General features: G+C 41.8%; 1 protein-coding gene across 3 annotated transcripts in view; it reads left to right on the top strand.

Annotated features, from left to right (window-relative positions):
• The first annotated feature begins 1,509 nt into the window (after nt 1–1,509).
• LOC101746463 (radial spoke head protein 3 homolog) overlaps nt 1,510–21,888 on the top strand; it is a 40,700-nt gene continuing 20,321 nt past the window's right edge. The window contains exons 1-2 of one of the 3 annotated variants that reach the window (XM_062675073.1): nt 1,510–1,529; nt 3,500–3,694. In XM_062675073.1, coding sequence (XP_062531057.1) covers nt 3,573–3,694 — 122 coding nt within the window. In that variant the 5' untranslated portion in view covers nt 1,510–1,529; nt 3,500–3,572. Of the gene's footprint in view, nt 1,530–2,408; nt 2,560–3,499; nt 3,695–18,370; nt 19,389–21,888 lie in introns of those variants that run through there. The other 2 variants (XM_021346730.3, XM_004924264.5) reach the window with 2 other exon arrangements.

The following is a 21,888-nucleotide window of genomic DNA, read 5'->3' as shown; positions in this document are numbered from 1 at the left end:
TTCTCAGTGGGTCGCGTTTCGGAACCAGTGGTAGATTCTGCGAAGCAATGCTCTTGCTAGGGCCAGTGTTAGCACCACTCCGGTTTGAGCCCCGTGAGCTCACCTACATGTTAGAGCGAAGCTGATATAGCCTCTCAAGGCTATCACGGCGAAGTTATACTAGAATAAAGGAAAAAAAATTCTAAAAGTTTTCGCTTTCAGAATATTCTTGAACTATTTCGTTAAAATAGCGTTAGAAAAGTTTCAAATAGTGACATCTATAATGCAACTACAAAACTGGTTGACAAAATGACTGATCGCCCTCTGTTGACTACTAAAAGAACTATTTAACCATTACAAAAGTCAAACAAAATAAAGACTGACTACAACGAAGCTGCAATATTTACCAAGCAGATGGCGCTGCCTTAAGTTGTTGAGATAATAAAACATTTTGTTGTAAAAGTGAAATACCAGGTAATAGGCACTTTACAAAAATTTTGATTACCTTATAATGAATTATATTTTGGTAGCGCTATTATCGTTCATTATACCTTCTGTCTTTTATTTGCTTCATTCTGTACCGACAAAAAGAAAACAACGAATATCATCATAAAAAAATGAACAACGAAAATTATACGATTGAAATTTAAGGTCCATCTGCCTGTTAGTTTTTAAATTGATTCACAGATGGCACTGTCTACAATTTTACAAATATACTATTGAATTTACTTATTTTTTCCTCAAAAAACCATTGAATATTAGACGAAAGCATCGATAATTCCATCACGGAGGCTTAGATTCCAATTAATGAATTACCCAGCGATCTAGTTAATACTGTTCTGGATAATCTAATGTTAGGCCACATTAGTAGTCTCCAATCCAAGTACCTACCTAGTTTGATTTCTAATTTCCTTGTGAAATAGACGCTCGATTGTCATAGCTCTTATTGCACTTATTAATATTAAATTCTAATCTAAATCCGAATTAGAAAACGAAATACATTAGCTATACTTAGCTCTCACAAAGTGTAATCATAGATAATACATTTAATTGAAGGGTAATGGGGGAATTATCTCCATGCGCAAATTATGATATTATTAATTGCCATAGCAACAATTTTTGTTTTTTCCTTAATGTTTACAAGAATACTGTGACCTGCTTGTTAGATATGTTAGTTAGGTTTATAGCATAGGTATTTAATAATATTGCCTACTACAGTTGTAATAATAATTCTTGTGTAGCACTGTGAATTTTACAGTAAAATTGTGAAACCGTCAGGAAGCTCTTAGACTAAAAGTGAAAATATTTCTTTATTATCTCTTTCTTAATTAAAACAAAAATATAGTGGTAATAATGAATAATAGTATTAATAATACGTATAATTTCTAGTGTTTTTTCACCTATTGTTTAACTTTTATAGATCGAATTTATAAATAAAGTGTTTCTATAATTCAAAGATTGAAAAGTTAGAACAAAGAATACTTTGTAAACTTTTAGATTTTTTCTGTGAATAATGTTGTACAAGAGTTTCAAAAGCATTGACATTTACGGTAAGTGATTTTGACTGGAAAATATAACTTTTTGATATCATACGTGGACCGTTTAGATTTCTAAAATCCGTATAGTTTCAGAGCCAAACAAATTTTATTCTACCTAACCTAAGCATCAGCCCGTTGACCCGATAGTAGATTAATTCGAAGTAGCTGCTCTTGTGTTGTTAGGTTTCCTTCGGAGGCGCTCGAGCAGCTGTTAGAAAATCCCACCCCTCCTGGCTGAGCCTTTGCTCGCCCACCTGTCCTGGTGAAACTGGAGAGGCCTCCGGACCACTAGTAATCCTTCCCTCATAAAAAATAATAATTCTGTAGTATTTTATTGGTAGATGTGGAGACGATCTCGAATTCCAACTCCAGTTAGCGGCATTATAGCCACTTTATGTGGTGGCCTTATCACCACACAAATGCGATTCTGAAGCTAGTTGCAGATAAGTGTGAGTTCCCCTGGGAGGCAATCTATACGTTACTACAATACATTGAAATTTCGATCTCATGTTACAAAAATAAACTTAAAAGAATCTATGATTATTAGGAACTATATTATAAGAACTTAAACTATATTATAAGAAACTAAGTTTTGGTGGTAAGTCGTCTTGTGAGTCCGCACGGGTAGGTACCACCATCCTGCCTATTTCTGCCGTGAAGCAGTAATGCGTTTCGGTTTGAAGGGTGGGGCAGCCGTTGTACTGTAAAAACGGAGATCTTAGAACTCATATCTCAAGGTCGGTGGCGGCTATTACGTTGTAGATGTCTATGGCTTCGATAACATTTCACAAAAAACATTTCAACTTAAATCCTCCTCCCACAAAACTCATTACTAGCTAATGCCACAGGCAATAATAATAGCTTTACAATAATTTGACATCAAATGTCAGCCGAATCGATTTGTGAACGTGCTCTCACAACAAATCCAACCAAAGCGAAGCCGGTCACACAGTGTCACACACGTAATGTCCACGACAGACAACAACTGAAGACACCGCACTAGTTTATTTAGCAGAAATATAGAAATCACTTAATTAAAAAGGTAAGATGTTAATTTATCGAGGCCTTTTTTGTATTTGGTTCGGGGCAGAGTACCGCCCCCCGGTTGGACTCGCGATTATCTTGTGAGATGTTTCAATGAATAATACAAAATTAATAATCGTCTGATTATTAATGATTTAAGAGCCCGATTGCCTTCCTGAAGGTGTGTGACCAAAGTGAACCAAACACTTAATTTTATACCATTAGCTGAGAGGTTTCACAACATGATCCAAGACTGTATCTTGATACTTTTTGGCTGAAGTTTTCACTCCACAAAAATGTAGTTTTATGACTCCTTGAAAAGACACGCCCCACCAAACCATCACTGACGCAAGATGACGACCACGTTGTATCTTTCCGACGACTTGATCAGCTTTTTTAGAACTGTGTGAGCATACACTTTATCAATTTGCTTATTGTAGAGTTCTTCAATCGTAAAAATTTTTTAATCGGTAAAGAGGATATTTCTGTGCCTTTCGCGTTTATCGCGTTTTGATCGATCCACTCTCTTTAATTGTTAAGATTGGTTTAGAGCATGTCCTGTATATCGACGATAACCACCGAGCTTCAGGTCTTGTCACTACATAGTATAAAACAAAGTCGCTTTTTCTGTCCCTATATCTGTCCCTATGTATGCTTAAATCTTTAAAACTACGCAACGGATTTTGATGTGGTTTTTTTTAATAGATAGAGTAATTGAAGAGGAAGGTTAATATGTATAATAACATCCATTAAATAGTGGAAAAATCAATAATAAATGACGGTTTCTGAAGCGAAGCGAGGGCGGGTCGCTAGTTTTATAATATGCGACAGAGTCCTAGCGGGAATCTTCATTTCGCGCGTCAGATCTTTTGCTTCCTAATGGGGTTTCGACAAATTCTGGCTATAACAGCATTAACAGCCTTTGTAGCTCTAGCTAATAAATGTTGCTTTTCATCGAGGTGCGGAAGTGTCTGATGTGCTGCGTGCTCCTGGCTCTCATCGAGGAGTGTTACTGGCTAGTCTTCGCAAGAAATGAGCGTATCAGTTCGCTCGGTCCTGGTGGAAGGGCCTCAGAGAAGCAAGGGCCCGTTCACGTATGCTAGCGCTCCCAGGGCCCTCTACAACAACACCAAGCTGAAGAGGAACCCGTCATGGTGAGCTTTGCGTCTGTAAAGTTTGTTCAGTGTGTTCCAGTAGACTAGGGTGTATAGTATTGGCACATCGTGTATCATTCAAGTTGTAGATTAATTCAAAAGACCGTCAGTTGGCATTTAAAGCTGATACATTATAGGAATTCCGATCCGGTAGTAGAATCATTCGCGAAGCAGCGGCTCTTGAGTTGTTAAGTAGGTCTCCTTCGGAGGCGCTCGAGCAGCTGTTAGCAAGTCCCACCCCTCTTGGCTGAGCCCTTGCTCGCCCACCTGTAATGGTGAAACTGGAAAGGCCTCAGGGTCACGAGTAATCTTTCAATCATAAAAAAAAAACATTATAGGAATATCGAATCGAATGAATGTCCTGTTACGGTGCCTTCTAGGTAGACTTAGAACATGATCGAACAATTATACAAGCTCAATAATAATAGCGTAGTGAGCGAACACCGCAAAAAGTGCAAATACATAATTGAAGTCGTCGTGGCCTAAAGGATAAGACGTCCGGTGCATTAGTATCGAGCGATGCACCGGTGTTCGAATCCCGCAGGCGGGTACCAATTTTTCTAATGAAATACGTACTCAACAAGTGTTCACGATTGACTTCCACGGTGAAGGAATAACATCGTGTAATAAAAATCAAACCCGCAAAATTATAATTTGCGTAATAATTACCGGTGGTAGGACCTCTTGTGAGTCCGCACGGGTAGGTACCACCACCCTGCCTATTTCTGCCGTGAAGCAGTGATACGTTTCGGTTTGAAGGGTAGGGCAGCTGTTGTAACTCTACTGAGACCTTACAAATTATATCAGGTTATACAGGTGGGTGGCGCATTTAAGTTATATATGTCTATGGGCTCCAATAACCACTTAATACCAGGTGGGCTGTGAGCTCGTCCACCCAACTAAACAATAAAAAAATAAAAATAAAACAAATAGCAGGCCGCCTGTTGGCATTTAAGGCCGAATCAGTATAGGAATGTGAATTGAGGGTTAAGCTTCGAAAGAAATGAATGAATTTCTTGTTACGATGTCTTCTAGGTAGACTTAGAACGTAATGGAACAATTATACAGGCTCAATAATCACAGCGTAGTGAGCGTAAATTGCAAAAAGTGCAAATACCACGAGATACTATGAATGCACGGGAAATCAAAATCGAGCAATTAAACTAGAAAGTAGAAGGACAGTGACCGAGAACGCTGTAGGCTTGATAGGATAGGATAAGAACTTTATAGGATTCTCTCGGCGAGTACATGCCAAAAGACCTTACAAGGTCATATAATACATATAATTCGCCAAGATTGTTATACAATACAATTGAGATATCATTTTTCAAACTAAAAAAATCAAATGCAGTATCAAACTAATTTAATAATTTACCAGACACATTTTTAACTTAGTACCAAAAGTCTACTTTTAATTGCCGTAGCTTCAAGTATTTACACACATAATGTTGGACGAGGAGCTTTTTGACTAAACTTACTAAGTTGTGTTGAGCCATACGCCTACCATCGCATACCATAGCTTGTTTTCGGTGACAACAAAAATATCTCACTGTTCCTTATGTGTAAAACTGGTGCTTTGGGTTGTCTTGATTCCCCAGAGGTAGGTCCCTATTTCTGCCGTCTTCTTTCGGCCATGCGCTGACCCAAGGCTAAATACTAGATCTGATTGATAATTTCGAATAAAAACAGGCAAGTCCCCTCCGGTCCAGTCGAAGAACTCTACAAGGTCAAAGCAAAACTATTAACATGTTAAATGTACTAGTAATTTTGAGCATGAAACGCTGACGTCATACTATAATCACCAAGTCATTATTTTACAGAATACATTATACAAATATACGATATATTTCATATGCTATACTAGAACTTCAATTGAGAATTGCGTGTTGCTTAATGGAAATGAGTCGCGTTTGTGATTCATTGAATGTAGATCACCTTTTTTTTCTAACGCTGTAATCTGACTACGTAGTCGGTAATCCGACGATCCTTACGGGAGCTGAACGGGAGCTTCGCGCCTGCGCTGCCCACCCGAAGAGCCGAAGAGAGCTCCTCAGCCTCACGGAGCACCATAACCAGGTCGTAAAACATAGCCTCCAATAGTCTCCCACGAATTGTGGTCCTTTACCATGCGAGCGACGACAGCCCGCAAGGAGAGGTTCCACCTCAGCACCGCGATGAGATCTCGCCGCTAGTTTTCCCAACGTGGGTACGCCTCGAGCGCATGCTTATCGTCATCAGTTCCCAGGCTAGGGGCAACCTGGATGTGGTTCTCTACCGCAGACCTAGGAGGTAACAGTGCCTCCCGCAGCAGCCATGCCTCGAGAGGGCCTGTTTGAAGCGGAAGGAGAGCACGCCTTGAGAATGTGAATGTGTCGGAGGATTAAGTTCAGAGGACCTCAATTTATGGTTAGCATTTCTCTCCCGAAATTTTCATTGTCAATGGGTAGTACTAATGACTGAGTGGGAGTACTACCAATTCTCATTGGAAGATTTCACTAGTTAAAAAAGATTTGAAATTCGATCATACGAAAGATTCGAAATTTTGATATCGATTTCGATATTCGGACTTGCATTACATTAATCGTGAATAATATATCTTTAAAAGCTGTAGTCGACGAGGGGAAAAAATGTAGCTGGGAAAACACCGAGCATCGCCAATCGATTTCGGCTCATCAAGCAATCAGATGTAGACAGTGAAATGGCTGCGATAACCAAGTTAATGCTTTGTTCCAGTGCAATGCAACGCTTCGCAAGCTATGTGCGTTAAAATACTTAGTTACGAAAAATATCTTATTTCATGTGAACCGAATGAGGAATCTATACTAATATTATAAAGAGGAAAGATTTGTTTGTTTGTTTCGAATAGGCTCCGAAACTACTGGACCGATTAGAAAAATTCTTTTTCCATTAGAAGCCGACATTGTCCCTAATGAACATAGGCTACTTTTTTAAATTTTTTTTTATTTATTTTTTTGGTTTCATGTGCGTTTTAATGTTTCCGAAGCGAAGCGAGGGCGGGTCGCTAGTCCTTTATAATATAAAATTGAGACTTAGGGTGTTAGAGCTCATGTCTGAAGATGATAGCAGCCTTCGGTGAAGGAATAATATCGTGTAATAAAAATTAAACCCGCAAAATTATAATTTGCGTAATTACTGGTGGTATGACCTCTTAATGTGAGTCCGTACGGGTAGGTACCACCACCGCCCATATCTGCCGTGAAGCAGTAATGCGTTTCGGTTTGAAGTGCGGGGCAGCTGTTGTAATTATTCTGAGACCTTAGAACTTATATCTCAAGGTGGACGGCGCATTTACCTTGTAGATGTCTATGGGCTCCAGTAACCACTTAAGACCAGGTGGGTTGTGCGCTTGTCCAACCATCTAAGCAAGAAAAAAAAAGTCATGTCCTATGGGCTTATCCGTCATCACCGTAAGTGAGCCTTAAACTCATTCAATATTCATTCAATACAAAAATTTTTTTTCGTCGTCTTTAGACCTTAAACCCTGAAGAACATAATGACAAAAAAAACTAAAAAGTTGTGTTTATTATGAATAAAAACAAAATTTCGCCAAAAGGAACTTACAAAAATAGACTGTATTTTTAAGCTATTGCATAGCTTTTATCGCGGGCTTTGAGCGCTGCGATCGAATCAAGAAATTCCGTAACGAAAATAAAACCTACCTCCCCTTACTTCGCCTTTCATGTAGCTCGCGTTCAAACAGTCACACGTTGCGCTTGTGTAGTGTTTGTGAATAAGCGCGCGGCGTGACGTCGTACTGTATGCGCATCATGAAAAGTCTGCCCATCTCTCTCTCGCACGGCTTAGCTTATGAGTGTGAGCGGTTTGGCTATGGTAGGCAGCGGCTTAGTTATGGTAAGCAGCGTTTTGGCTCTGCCCCTGGCATTGCTGACATCCATGAGTGAAGGTAACCACTTACCATCAAGTGGGCCGTATGCTCGTCTGCCTACAAAGGCAATAAAAAAATTTACATGGTACAGCGGTGTGTTCTGTAAGCCAGGCACAGACACAGGTTTTTTTTTTTTTTTTTTTTATTTTTTTATGATTGAAGGATTACTGGTGGCCCGGAGGCCTTTCCAGTTTCACCAGGACAGGTGGGCGAGCAAAGGCTCAGCCAGGAGGGGTGGGATTTGCTAACAGCTACCCGAGCGCCTCCGAAGGAGACCTAACAACTCAAGAGTAGCTGCTTCGCGAATGAATCTACTACCGGATCGGAATCGCGACCCGCTGAGAAGATCCGGCGAGAAACTCAGCGAGCTGATTCATGGGTTAGGTTGCACGGCGAACTCTTTGTCGAGTTCGACGAGTACGGTTACCGAGGTCCCTAAGCCTGCTCCCAGAGCTGAAGGCGTCTAGTGCGAAGGTTATTGGATCTGATGGATCCGTAAGGACGTGTCTAGGGCGTCGACGGTGACTGGCTCCTGCATGATCAGGATTCGGGGAGTAGTCAGCGGCGGCTACGATAAGGCGATTATCATGACGCATAGCCTTATCGAAGTACCGTTCCGACGCTGACTTCATGTATTTCTGTATAGATTCGAGGCCCAGGTCGTCGTGTAGGTCAACGTTCCTCACGAACCACGGAGCTCCGACGGCTAACCTGCAAAAGCGGGGAACACCACACTCGCGTAAGTCATGACGGGCCTTATGCAAGTTTTGTAAAGTGTCACCTTGTTCCGAAGGGACATTTTACTCCGCTTACAAATGATGGGGTAGAGTCTACCGAGAATAAACGCGGCACGGTCACGGACTGATTTTATATGCGGGCGGAATGTCATCGATGCATCCAGGGTAACGCCCAGGTACTTGACCTTCCTGGCCCAGGGTATGGATTGACTAAAGAGAGTAATCGGGGGTGTGAGATTCCTCCTCCTAATACGGGAGGAAATCCGTGTGGAGCTTCCCCTCTGAAATAGCACCGCAGTACTTTTCGCTGGGTTGATGTCTATGCGCCATTTTCGGAACCACTGTCCTAGGGCTAGGGCTGCGCTCTGAAGCTTCTTCGCGATTAGGGACTTGTTTCTACTGGAATAGTAAACAGTCGTGTCGTCGGCGAATAAAGCTAAATGGGTCGGCGGCGACCGGGGAATATCGTTAACGAATAAGCTAAATAGGAGGGGTGAGAGGACAGAGCCTTGCGGGACTCCAGCTGTAAGAGGTCGTGGGGAGGAGCGGGTTCCCTCGACTCGATATCGAAAAGAGCGGTTCGACAAGAAGTCCCGTATGATGAGCACGAGACTATCCGGCACACCCATGTTGAATAGTTTGAAAATCAAACCGTTGTGCCAGACTTTGTCGAACGCTTTTGCGACGTCGAAGAAGAGAGCTCCCGTGTATAACGGTTTTGGTCGATTAAGCCCCATAAGAATGTGCTCCGTGAGGCGGTGCACCTGTTGAACGCATGAGTGATTTGTACGGAATCCGAATTGTTCATCGATGAGAATGCCCTTGGATGAGACGAAGTCTCTGAGGCGTTTGTAGAGCAGACGCTCATACAGTTTGCCTAGAGACATGAGGAGGCTGATCGGGCGGTAGCTCGTCGGATGATTTTTTGGTTTACCGGGTTTATGTATGCCGATAACGTCCGCTTCTTTCCACACCGCGGGAAAGATACAGTTCGCCATAGCGGCATTGAAAATAGATGCCAACATCACGATGAGTTGGACGGGTAGAAGTTTAATAACGCGATTGGATATACCGTCGGAACCGGGAGCCTTGCGAGGACGTAGGTCTTTGATCAAGTCTTTAACTTCCATCGGGGTGACGGGTGATAACGCATCAGAGGGTGGCAAGGAGGCTCTGCGTTCTACCTCACTGTCTACTAATTCTACATGAACAGGGTCCACGGATTGAGTGCTGGGCGTACACTGGGTTTGCAATGTATCGGCCAGCAGCTCTGCTTTTTCGTCATCATCGAACGCCGTGAGTCGGCCTGAGGGGCCTACGAGGGGGGGCATAGTTACTACCGTATCCGATTTGAGAGTACGAGCTAAGCGGTAGTAAGACCTTTGGGAGGGCGCGAGTCCTTCTAAGAAATCAGACCATCTGGCATCTCGGACTTCGGCGATGCGAGACTTTACGTCGCGTTGTAGGGCACGCATTCGAATACGATTTTCCGCGGTAGGATACCTGTCGTAGGCGCGTATCGAAGCGTTCTTAGCTCTAAGGAGTCCCCTAATATCGTCGGACAATTTGAAGCGGTGAAGGAAGTCCTCCGCTACAACTTGTTTCGATGCCCTATCTAATGTCGAGGTGATGTGTGACGTTAAGATGTCTATGGCTTCAGCGGTATCCTGAGGAGACGGGGTAGAGTCCGGGCTAAACGGTAGCGATGGTGGATCAGATTCAGCCAGGCTGATGCCCAGCGTGTGCCAATCCACCACAGTCCTCGTGACGGGAACGGAATCGGGAGCGCGACCGAGCTTCATAAGGACGGGACGGTGGTCTGAATCTAACTCTGAAACTACTTCGATCGAGTGTAAGCGCAGAGTTACGTTTTTTAATAACGCTATGTCGAGTATATCCGGGCGATGCGCGATATTTAGCGGGTAGTGAGTCGGGATTAGCGGAGCGACGATATCGAAGGCGAGATTATCGACTAACGCGTCAAGCCGCCTGCCATTCGGGGTTGTGGTGTGTGAGTTCCACCTGATGTGTTTACAATTTAGGTCGCCCGCCAGAATGACAGAGCTCCCCATGCCGAGCAGCGCCTCGATATCACTGCTTAGAACGATCTTATCCGGTGGAAGATAAACGGACGCGATAACGATCGGCGCGTGTCCCGTCAGTGAGATTCGGCACACTGATGCTTCGATATTAGCGAGCGCGGGAGGATCGAGTGGGACGCAATGCAGGGCTCTTCTATAGTAAATGACGGTACCACCACCACGAGCAGAGAGCCTGTCGTTCCTGACCATGTTATAGTTCGCGATTTTAGGGTCACGGCGCGCGGGCTTAAGTAGGGTCTCCTGCACTAAAAAGATATCAATTTGATGATCACGCAAAAAGTCAGAAACCTGATCACGCTGATTTGCGAGACCGTAAGCGTTAAAAAATCCTATCGTTACGGATAGGGGCTTTATTCTACTTATATACGCCATTAATTACCGGCGGAGTGAGGGGAGGACGTACGTATTTAATGACGCGTATACGTCGGCGTATTCTTGCACAACGGCGATAAAGTGTTGTGCAGTGGAGGCAGAGCGAATGGCGTCGCCCAAAGCGTTAACGCGCTCAAAGTTGATCGACTGAAAGAAGTCGATCGCTAAAGCGAGATTGTCGGACGCGGTCGGAGGGCAAGTCGCGGGAGAGGGACGAGTCGCGGGGGCGGGACGAATCGCGGAGGAGGGAGTTGTAGCCGTGTTCATGTACGGCAGCGGTTTCGCCCAGGCCGAGACACTGGGCACCGGCGCCGGAACGAACGCTGGCTTAGCCTGCGACACAGAGGGTGCCGAGGCTTTGATGTCTGGGCCGGAAGCTCGGAGGCGGTTTTGGCGGGCGACGCGGCGATTTATTTTCGGGGCTCGGGGGCATCCGCGGTAATTTGCGGGGTGACCCTGTGTTCGACACAGGACGCAGCTAGGCGGTTCCGTCGCGGTTTTTTGATCGCGAGTGCAGAGGGCCGTGGCGTGATCGCCTAAGCACTTGACGCATCGGGGGCGCGCGTGACAGTTACGGGAAGAATGCCCGTATAATTGGCAGTTAACAGACACAGGTATTCATTCGTCCTAGTTATAAATAACGTCCTACAGTGGCGACTTTCACGTTGTTGTCCCGTGATCAGCGCTTGTATCCAGTGTGTGTGTGTGTGTGTGTATTCACTACAAGAACACCATCAAAGAAAACTTTTTACCATCGTTTTTTTTTTACACTCGTTTTTACCATCGCACCGCCCGCCACCGGAGTAGAGTTCATCCATACCATCTGGAGCTACTGCATTCATCCACAGTGCGTTTCCAGAGATATTTTTTGCCACGTACCATCCGGCTATGGAATGAGCTCCCCTCCACGGTGTTTCCCGAGCGCTATGACTTGTCCTTCTTCAAACGAGGCTTGTGGAGAGTATTTAACGGTAAGCGGCGGCTTGACTCTGCCGTTGCCATTGCTGAAGTCCATGGGCGACGGCAACCACTCACCATCAGGTGGGCCGTATGCTCTGCCAACAAGGGCAATAAAAAAAAGTTATTAAAACCTCAAAATACAATAGAATTTTATTTAATTTGAGTAAAGTAACAGCACCTTCGTGAGCTGTTATCGCATCCGATCGTAAGCGAGACGTTAGCGTGGCGAGGACGTACAGCCTTCACCTTGGCTGACCGGGCGGTGGGGTCAGCGCGCCCGAAGGCGGTTGTCATGGCTACAGAACACCTCAACTTCCGCACGAAATCCACAATTGGATGTAATAAAAAATGTGTTACGTAGCGTTGTTACTGGAATTGATTTTGTTGATTAGGAATACGGGTGGTTAGATTTTAGTGGAGACCTTGGTTCTGTAACTAAAAAATGCGTGTTAGCTCCGTCGTGCTACTGGAATATAGTCTTTAGCGCGACTGTCATTGAGCATATAACATACAAAGAGAGTAAATAAATGCAATTCGAATCATACTGACAGTATGTAAAAAGTTTCAGTCATATTATGTATGATAAAATATTTTTGAAACGAAGTTCCTTATGGGACGATGCGGAGGGGTATCCTAACCGGCAAAAAACGTCCGTAACGTAAGATTTTTATTAGTAATGCACACAGTGTACGACTTAACTTTGTAATAACGTACGAAAAATAACATTTTTTTTATCATTCATTGACCACGATATCAGAGCGTTCGTTTGCGCAATACACTAACTCTTATGCAAACAACCGTGAATGAAGTGTACCAACCACAATAAGTTTGCACGTTACCGAATGACTGTGGGTTGTTGCGAAACCTCCAGTTTTATTTTAATTGAAATAAAGTTTTCTAATGAAATACGAACGTTACACCTTTTCACCTTTACAACTTTAGTAAAAATTACTTCTACGAATGAACAACAGAATGTCGTGAAAATTAAGCTCACATTTTTTTTTTGTGAATATTGTTGATTCGTAATGGTTCAATACAACCGATAAATACTTTTCACTTACTACGCGACATTTATCTTTATAATTAAAGGTGCGTTTTATTTTCTATTAACATCAACAGTTCGATGTTTTTAATTGAACTTCGATCAAGTTTACTACTCCATTCAAATAGCTGAAATAGTTTTTTTGTTATGATACTTTTTGAGTTTATATGGCTTTACTGCAAGGTTGCAAAAATGTCGCTTCAACCAAATACCCTTTTCATCCTTCGATATATTTGGTAAAATAAAACCAAACTTATATTTTATTGAATATTTTTTATTGATATCCTTTCTATGGTATTCTGGTAAAAAATGGCTAATGTTAGAGTCGTGGATGGACCTACTCCATAGACAGGTATCCGCTTCCTGTAAGAGCCCCAATAGATTCGTATAGTCGTATAGTCGTAAGCGTATTTTTTTTTATCCGATATTTAGTTGGCTATCTGTTCGATAGCTCAGTAAAATAAAGGTTTAATCATTCTTGAAGTTTTATTATAAAGTGGACTGTATTATAAAAGGTAATTAAAATATCAGCCACGAGTCGCGCGTGAGATTCTATATCGTTCCATTCGTGTTGGGTCGCGCTGTATGTGTTCGGCCCTCGCCGCTCGAGTCGTTGATGCAGCGGTGGTAGTTGGACGCCCCCGCAGACCTCGTAGTCCCCGCTTGTGCGTGAAGTACTGGCGTGGACACTATCAGTTTTAATGATATACATTAAACTAGCACTTGATCTATATTTTCTTCCATTTGTTTCTCGACTACTTTTTTTTTAACTTTTTTTTGTTGCTTAACTGGGTGGACGAGCTCACAGCCCACCTAGGGCTAAGTGGTTACTGGAGCCCATAGACATCTACGACGTAAATGCGCTGCCCCCCTTGAGATATAAGTCCTAAGGTCTCAAGTATAGTTACAGCGGCGGCCCCACCCTTCAAAGCGAAACGCATTACTGCTTCACGGCAGAAATAGGCAGGGTGGTGGTAATTCGAGTTAATTCGAATAAAAATTGTGTGAAAATACTTAAGCCTTGTTATTAAAACCAACGTGAAATAAGTAATTTATTCGTCTTATCAACACAGTGATTATCGTGTTAATGACATTTTTCGACCATTCTGTTAATACACGCAACGAAATTAAGTCCGCTAATTAAGCTTAAGCAAAATAAGTCCGCTAAGAACTTAAGCTGCCAGCTTTCTAAGACTTAGACGCGGCCTAGACATGATTATAAACACGTTGTTATGCAGAATTCATCCATACTATCTACTGCGTTCACCCACAGTGCATTTCTAGAGATCCGTTCTGCCACGTACGATCCGGCTTTAGAATGAACTTCTCCACGATGCTTACTGAGCGCTATGACAGGTCCTTGCTCAAATTGAGATGAGTCCTCGGTGGTAGGCGGCAACTTAGCGATGGCATAGTATTCCTGATATCATGAGTTTTTTTTTTCCTATCTAAAATGATGGTCTAGAGAGACCATATCAGCGTAACCTTAACTGGTAGGTGAGCTCACGGGGTTCAAACCTGACGACGATGCTAACACGAACCCTAGCAAGAGCCGTGCTTCGCAGAATCTACCACCGGATCGGAAACGCGACCCACTGAGAAGATCCGGCGAGAAACTCAGTGGGCTGTGTCTGTGGGTTAATTTACTCGTCAAGCCCTTCGTCGCAAGTGACGGGTTCGACCAGAACGATGATCCGTGCTTGGGGTACCTAAAACCACCGTTAGTGGATCGGGAGGATCCGAAATGACGTGAGATAACATATTCTGGTGTGCGTATAAATGTATTAAAGATACTCTTACAAGTTCTATTAACACTTACATACAAATCGGTGCAAATAGTTTTAGGCTCTTTAGTCATTCTACAAAGTAACTTGCGAAGAACACTTATACGAATATGTACATAATTTAAGGACTATTTATAGAGAGCCGCATTTTGTTATCGCAACTAACTGTAGCCAATTTGTTATGCGTAAGTTTTCGTAGGCCCCTCTACGATCGTAGCTGTTAAAGGCTGATCAAACTCGTTGTTTGGATTTTTACCGTAAAGCACTCGTATTTGTGACATGTAATTACTAAAACGATGCTTTTTTTTTATTGCTTAGATGGGTGGACAAGCTCACAGCCCACCTGATGTTAAGTGGTTACTGGAGCCCATAGACATCTACAACGTAAATGCGCCACCCACCTTGAGATATAAATTCTAAGGCCTCAAGTATAGTTACAACGGCTGCCTCACCCTTCAAACCGAAACGCATTACTGCTTCAAGGCTAAAATAGGCAGGGTGGTGGTACCTACCCGTGTGGACCCGAGGTCCTACCACCATCGTACATATCTATTATACAATTTCTACGAGCTATGTCAGTTCTTGCTAAATAAAACAACGATCTTTATTGTGTGAGCCCCTAAATCTAATCACGTCATGAACAATGACGCACTTCCTGCTATTTTTAACTGCAAATTAACTTCAAGGAAAGTTCTTTCTAAGTAATAATTTACATGAATTTTATGTTAAATGCTTGGAAAAAAAAATGTCTTATATAAAACCTCGCCAATTTATTAGTGTAATTAAAATTTGTGAAAACAAGACTATCACTGACCTCTCCAAATTGTTTTCTTTAGTGGACAGGTTAGGTCTATTGTTGTATAAATATTCTTCTACTGGTGGTGAGATGTATTGTGAGCAGTTACATGCAGTTACCAATAATCCTGCCTGTATCTGCCGCGAACTCATATATCTTATCACGCTAAATAGAAATAGACAAAAACAGTTGTGCGTCATTTTCTCTTCTTTTTATTAATTAACTATTGACAAGCCATATTTATTAACAATAAAAAGAATATAAAATTTCATTAACGTAACAAAAGAGAAAATGTAAGTACATCTAAACGAATGTGACTCTTGCGTTATCCATGATTATGGTCGTATTTCGATTATTAAGCGAATACTAGTTGAAACAAGATTTGGAATTCGATCAGATTCAGTCAATATTGGAGACAAAGCGAGCGTGTTTATATACATGATGTGACCACGTCCTTACGGATCCATCAGATCCAATAACCCTTGCATTAGACGCCTTCCGCTCTAGCACTAGGAGTAGAGACCCCGGTAACCGTGCTCGTCGAACTCGACAAAGAGTGCGACGTGCAACCTAACCTAAGCATCAGCCCGTTGAGTTTCTCTCCGGATCTTCTCAGCTGGTCGGTATTATGATCCGGTAGTAGATTCTGCGAAGCACGGCTCTTGCTAGGGTTCGTGTTAGCATCGTCGTCAGGTTTGAACCCCGTGAGCTCACCTACCAGTTAAGGTTACGCTGATATGGTCTCTCTAGACCATCATTTTAGATAGGAAAAAAAAAACTCATGATATCAGGAATACTATGCCATCGCTAAGTTGCCGCCTACCACCGAGGACTCATCTCAATTTGAGCAAGGACCTGTCATAGCGCTCAGTAAGCATCGTGGAGAAGTTCATTCTAAAGCCGGATCGTACGTGGCAGAACGGATCTCTAGAAATGCACAAAGCAGCTACTCTTGACTTGTTGGATCTCCTTTGAAGCCGTTCGAGTAGCTGTTAGCAAATCCCGCCTCTTCTGGCTGAGCCCTTGCTCGCCCACCTGTCCTTGTGAAACTGGAAAGGCCTCCGGGCCACCAGTAAACACTCAATAAAAAAAAGACATTACGTGACAAGTGGAGCTGCGTTTGTTTTGTCCAGGTTTAAGTATGAGCTATATATGCTAGTGAACGCAATGCCTCAACAACTTAGTAAAGATAACGTAAAACTAATGGTAAGACCACGTCATTTCGAATCCTCCTGATCCACTAACGGTGCTTTTAGGTACCTCAAGCACCGTTCATCGTTCTCGTCGAACCCGTCGCTCGCGACGAAGGTTTCGGTCACTAAATTAACCCACAGACACAGACCACTGAGTTTCTCGCCGGATCTTTTCAATGGGTAGCATTTCCGATCCGGTGGTAGATTCTGCCATGCACTGTTCTTGCTAGAACTAGTATTAACGCCGGCATAGCTTTTCTGCCAGGATAGGGAGAAAAAAAGAGTTGTAGGACGTTTTTGCTGCCACGTTTTTAAGCGTTTCACGTTCCATTACATGGTACATAGTACAGGATCCCTGGTACACTTTTCATCATTTATTACTAATAAGCTGATTTTTCGTGAGTAGCTTCCTTTTGACTAGACGCCCAACTTTTTTCTTTACAGTAACGTTGGTAAATGGTTGCTTACTAGGGGTAGAAGAATAAAATATGTTGATTTCACGAATTTTAAAAATTTATTACCAACCGAATTTTTCTTTGTTAATTATCGAGATAATTATCTAAATAATGTGAAAAATTATTTGTCCTATAAAATATAAGGTTTTGTTAGGGAGTCCCCCCTCTCCAACATGTATCATAAACAAGGTTATGAAAAATAATTACTAACTAGCTGATTTATTTTTATTGGTTAGCTAACATTTGCATAGTTTACCACCCACATTGTCCTACAAATTGCCTGGTATGTCATCTTGGTCCTACGCTCAAAAGTTGTAGTACTAATACTTAATGTAAAAATAATGACTATCAAGCTGAATGTTCGAGAATAGCTTCCTTTCAATGAGACGCCCCACTAATTCTTGTACGAAAATTCTCGATTGTGGTTTATAACTAAGATAATAGGGATGAAATATGTTGTTTTGACGAATATTTTTTTTTTATTAGTAATCGATTTTTTTTCTGTTCATTATCGAGATAATTATCTAAATAACGTGAAAAAATATTTATCCTACAAAATATAAGGTTTTGTTAGGGAGCCCCCCCTCTCCAACATGTATCATAAATAAGGTCATGAAAAATAATTACTAACTAGCTGATTTATTTTTATTGGTTAGCTAGCATTTGCATAGTTTACCACCCACATTGTCCTACAAATTGCCTGGTATGTCATCTTGGTCCTACGTTCAAAAGTTGTCAATACCGCAGGACTTTTTTTTTTATTATTAACTGTAGGACAAAGGTGAAGTGTCATGTGATAGGTTAATATATTTTTCGTCCAAATAAAACAATGTCCTACAACCTGCCGTGCCTATGCCGTGTCCTGCCTATTTCTGGTCTATGGGCTCCAGTAACCACTTAACACCAGGTGGGCTGTGAACTCGTCCACCCATCTAAGCAATAAAAAATAAAAAAAGAATTAGACGAATCGGAAAAACTCAGCTTTTATGGCTGATGCCGTCGTACTACAAACGAGATAACAAAAAGATTTCAAATAACTCTTCTCAGCACTCCAATGGAAATACTCACAGGCCAGTACCAAAGGCCTTGTCGACTTATACGAAGGAAATCACTGTTAAGAAATAGCACTTCAAAGATTTATTATGATCACCTCGCCAAATATTATTTAAACCATCAATCAAACGAAAAGTTGACGTTTCACAACAAATCTGTTTACCATTTCGAAGTCCACGTGGGCGCCTGCGCGTTCATACACTCCGCATTACTCGCAGTTACTTAACTAAAAGTCGTACGAGTAATGTGGCGTGGCGGCGGTTATGACCTGTCGGCGGTGGTAGGTGGTGGACGGCGGACGGCCATCGGTCGCGGTTCAGTAATCGTTAGCGAGCCTCGCGACCAGCCGCCCCACGCGGCCCCGCGCGCCACGCTAATCAAATAAACCCGCCACATCGGAACGCGCACACGTATACGCGTAAGCCGATAACGATGTGACGCAAGGATGCCGCCCGGCCAACTCACCGATGAGGCAACGGACGCGTTCACGATCATCAACCACGACGATGTCGAGCGATCCGACGGTGACGTCACGATCGTCGAGAATCTGTTGTTGCCGAAGAACGTAAACATTGTGAAGCCGCTGCAGCGCGATGAGGATTGCTCGCCTCTCGACGGCACTACGGGGGAGCGAATGACGGGGAGCATGGCCGCACCGGTCGCGCCGCAGACCATTCTCGATCCGAAGTTCACGAGAGCGCTCGACTTCAAACTTCGGAGGCTGAAAGATAAAGAAATACTCCAAGCGAACCTACGCCGCCCGACGCGTTACAAGCCACGAAACGGCATGCTAACTTCATCTAACCAATCCAATCCGAACATCAGCACGAAAGAACACCTGCCAAACGGCAAACTGAGCCATTCACACCCAAGAATCGACATTATCCCCCCCGAAAATGGAAAGAAGCTATTTCCTAAGATCGACAAGAGTCCTTCACCAGGGCAGAAGAGCAGATCAAAAAATGGTTCCGAGAGCGATAAGCCTCGTTTCATCACGACCGTCAAGACTGGAACGTTTCTACTGCCGCCACCAGAAGTTGCAACTTTACTCGGATTGGAGACCCTATATCCGAAACAAGAGCGAGAGAAGATAGTGTATTCTTACGCAAGCAAACCGAAGGCCTTGACATCTCGCGCAAAACGAAGCGTGCCTGAGAAAAGAGAAGAAATTCTGCCCAACGGTGGTCCTAATGTTCCAATAAAACGACCGAACGCCGGTGAAATGTTCAGTGGCGTCAGAGCCCTAATCGCTGGCGTTGTCGGAATAAGTAATCTCGCTGGGAAGCCGCAAAAGTACGTGATCTCTTTTAAACTATCCTTGTCATTCATAATATTGATTGTTTGTGCATTTATGTGCATAAACAATGGTTCTATTATCGGTGCTATCGATTCGTAGCAGTGTCACCGCGCCTTCTAAACAACGATATCGGTAGCAATTTCCTTATCGTTGCGCTTTATTGACTGACGAACTAGTGTCGTACTCATTACATGTGGGTAGAATAGATAGTTATGAAAATAGAATCATTTTTTAGGACGCGGCAACCGTTTCACTTCAATCGATTGTCTGTTGCGTCTAAATATAAATATTAGTTTTAATTCCTCCTTTACAATCTACAACAATTTAAATCTTATTATTTAAAGTAGCAAGTTTCGAATAGCAAGTTATCTTTACCTGTTTTTCTTATCATGATTAAAAAACGCTGCACTATAATTTCAAAGTATCCTTTTATAAGCTTTTGTATTGAATAAAGATGCTTTTTCAGTATTCAATCTCACTAAAACACATTCTACGTAATTATCAATAGAGAAATGTGTGAAAATTTCATTTTTAGATTAAATTACTTTGATATGCTGATTACTTATTATTTATAGAATTTAAGAATAGGAGTTCCTATGTTTTCCACTTTTAACATTAAATATGAATAGAGTAATGTATTCATCTATTTTAAATCTTAAATTCTATTCATCGGAATTGAAATGTACCTACCAGGCATAGATGAAAATAGTGAGCGATTGTTAAAAATTTAGTGGTACAATTAATTAGTCTTATGAAATCGAAAGCAAATATTTTTCATTAAACTAATCAATTGAATATCTTAAAAAAAAACGAATATATAACTAAATATATCTAATAGCGCCATTGTGTAGTAGTGTGGAATTGAAATGAAGTTAAATATATACAGTGGTGTATAGAAAGCCTCGCCTCTAAAATTTAATTTGTATTTGGCCCAATTATATGTTTGTTACTGTTTTCAATGAACGAGGTCGCATAGGCAAAGGGCCAACGTCCCAATTCCCCTATAAGTCTGTCGGCTACAGGTCAACAAATCAATTGAATTCGTAAATGTAATAACATAATGTTACATTACAATTATTTGATGCTTTTTTTTTGTGAAACTTACCCAAAAAAAAGTACGGAAAGTGTAATCTAATGGCCGTATGGGCCCACGCCCATGGGTACTCCTCTCTGAATAACTTGTCATGTCCCATATCGCGGAAGACAGTCCACGAAAAATAAATCAGCAAAAATTGCAAAATTTCTATCAGCTCCAGATATGATCACTTGAGCCTTCACAAGGCTCTTAAGGATCTTAAATTAAAATTGCTTTCAAGAATATAATACCTCTTCAATGAAACATCACAAGTAAGTAATAATAATATAGACGTGTAACAATGAACAATTTAAATAAACATTGAAAATACGAGTCTGACACAAACAGAAATGGAATGGTATTAAACATGAATAGAAATATTTCATTATTCATTCATATATTTCTAAAACTAAGACTAAAAAAATACATTTGTTGAATAACCATAAAATATTGTGAGAGGCTTAAACGACAAAGTGAAGATCTTTCACCGAGTGGGTGATATTGCTCTGTGGACCGACGGTCCGAATGTTGTTGTTCGGAACTTGTATATAAGCAAGCTTATCTTGAAAATGTCGTAAGCGAGATTCAGGCATCTCTCAAATATCTTGCGTTGTATGATGTATGTATATATATGTACCCACCACAATATAAATGAACAAAAATTTATGATTTAGTAAAACTAAAAGAAAAAGACATTTGTTGAATAACCATGCGATATAATTGTACAAAATTAAAATAATAGTAAAACGGTATAAACAAAATTCGGACAAAATTAAGTCATTGATTGAGAAACATACAGAAGCAAAATTAACTCACTATGGGTTCTCTGATAATGCTGTGCAATGGTTTAGCAGTTATATGTCGAGTAGAACGCAATTTGTACAGATACGGAAAGAAGATGGAACTAAACTAACCTCTACTTCTAAGCCGATTACTAGAGGCGTTCCCCAAGGTTCTGTCCTGGGACCATTGTTGTTTATTTTGTACAGTGCAGATATCACTCAGTGTTTCAAGAATTGTAAATACCATGTTTATGCTGACGATGTACAATTATACCACTCTTTTGATGTTGGAGATACCCCTTCTGCTGTCAGTTTTATCAATGAGGATCTGCAGAGGATTGTCTCTTGGTCTGAACAGAATTCCTTAGTATTGAACCCCTCTAAGTCTAAATACATGATACTAGGCAGTAAATCTCAGATAGCAAAGATTTTATCACTCGATCCTAAGGTGACTGTTTCGGGTAAGGAAATTGATCGGGTGGAGTTAGCATGCAGTTTGGGTTTGACAATTGATCCCGAATTGCGATTCGAGGCCCATATTACAAAGAATTTAAGAACTTGTTTTTACAGACTGAAGATTCTGTACTCGTTTAGACAGTACGTCAGTGTACCCATTAGGAAGTTGCTTATCGATAGTCT

Source organism: Bombyx mori, chromosome 22, assembly GCF_030269925.1.
Source record: "Bombyx mori chromosome 22, ASM3026992v2".
Classification (NCBI taxonomy): domain Eukaryota; kingdom Metazoa; phylum Arthropoda; class Insecta; order Lepidoptera; family Bombycidae; genus Bombyx; species Bombyx mori.
The sequence above is the reverse complement of the archived record's forward strand: the minus strand, read 5'-3'. Positions and strand labels throughout refer to the sequence as shown.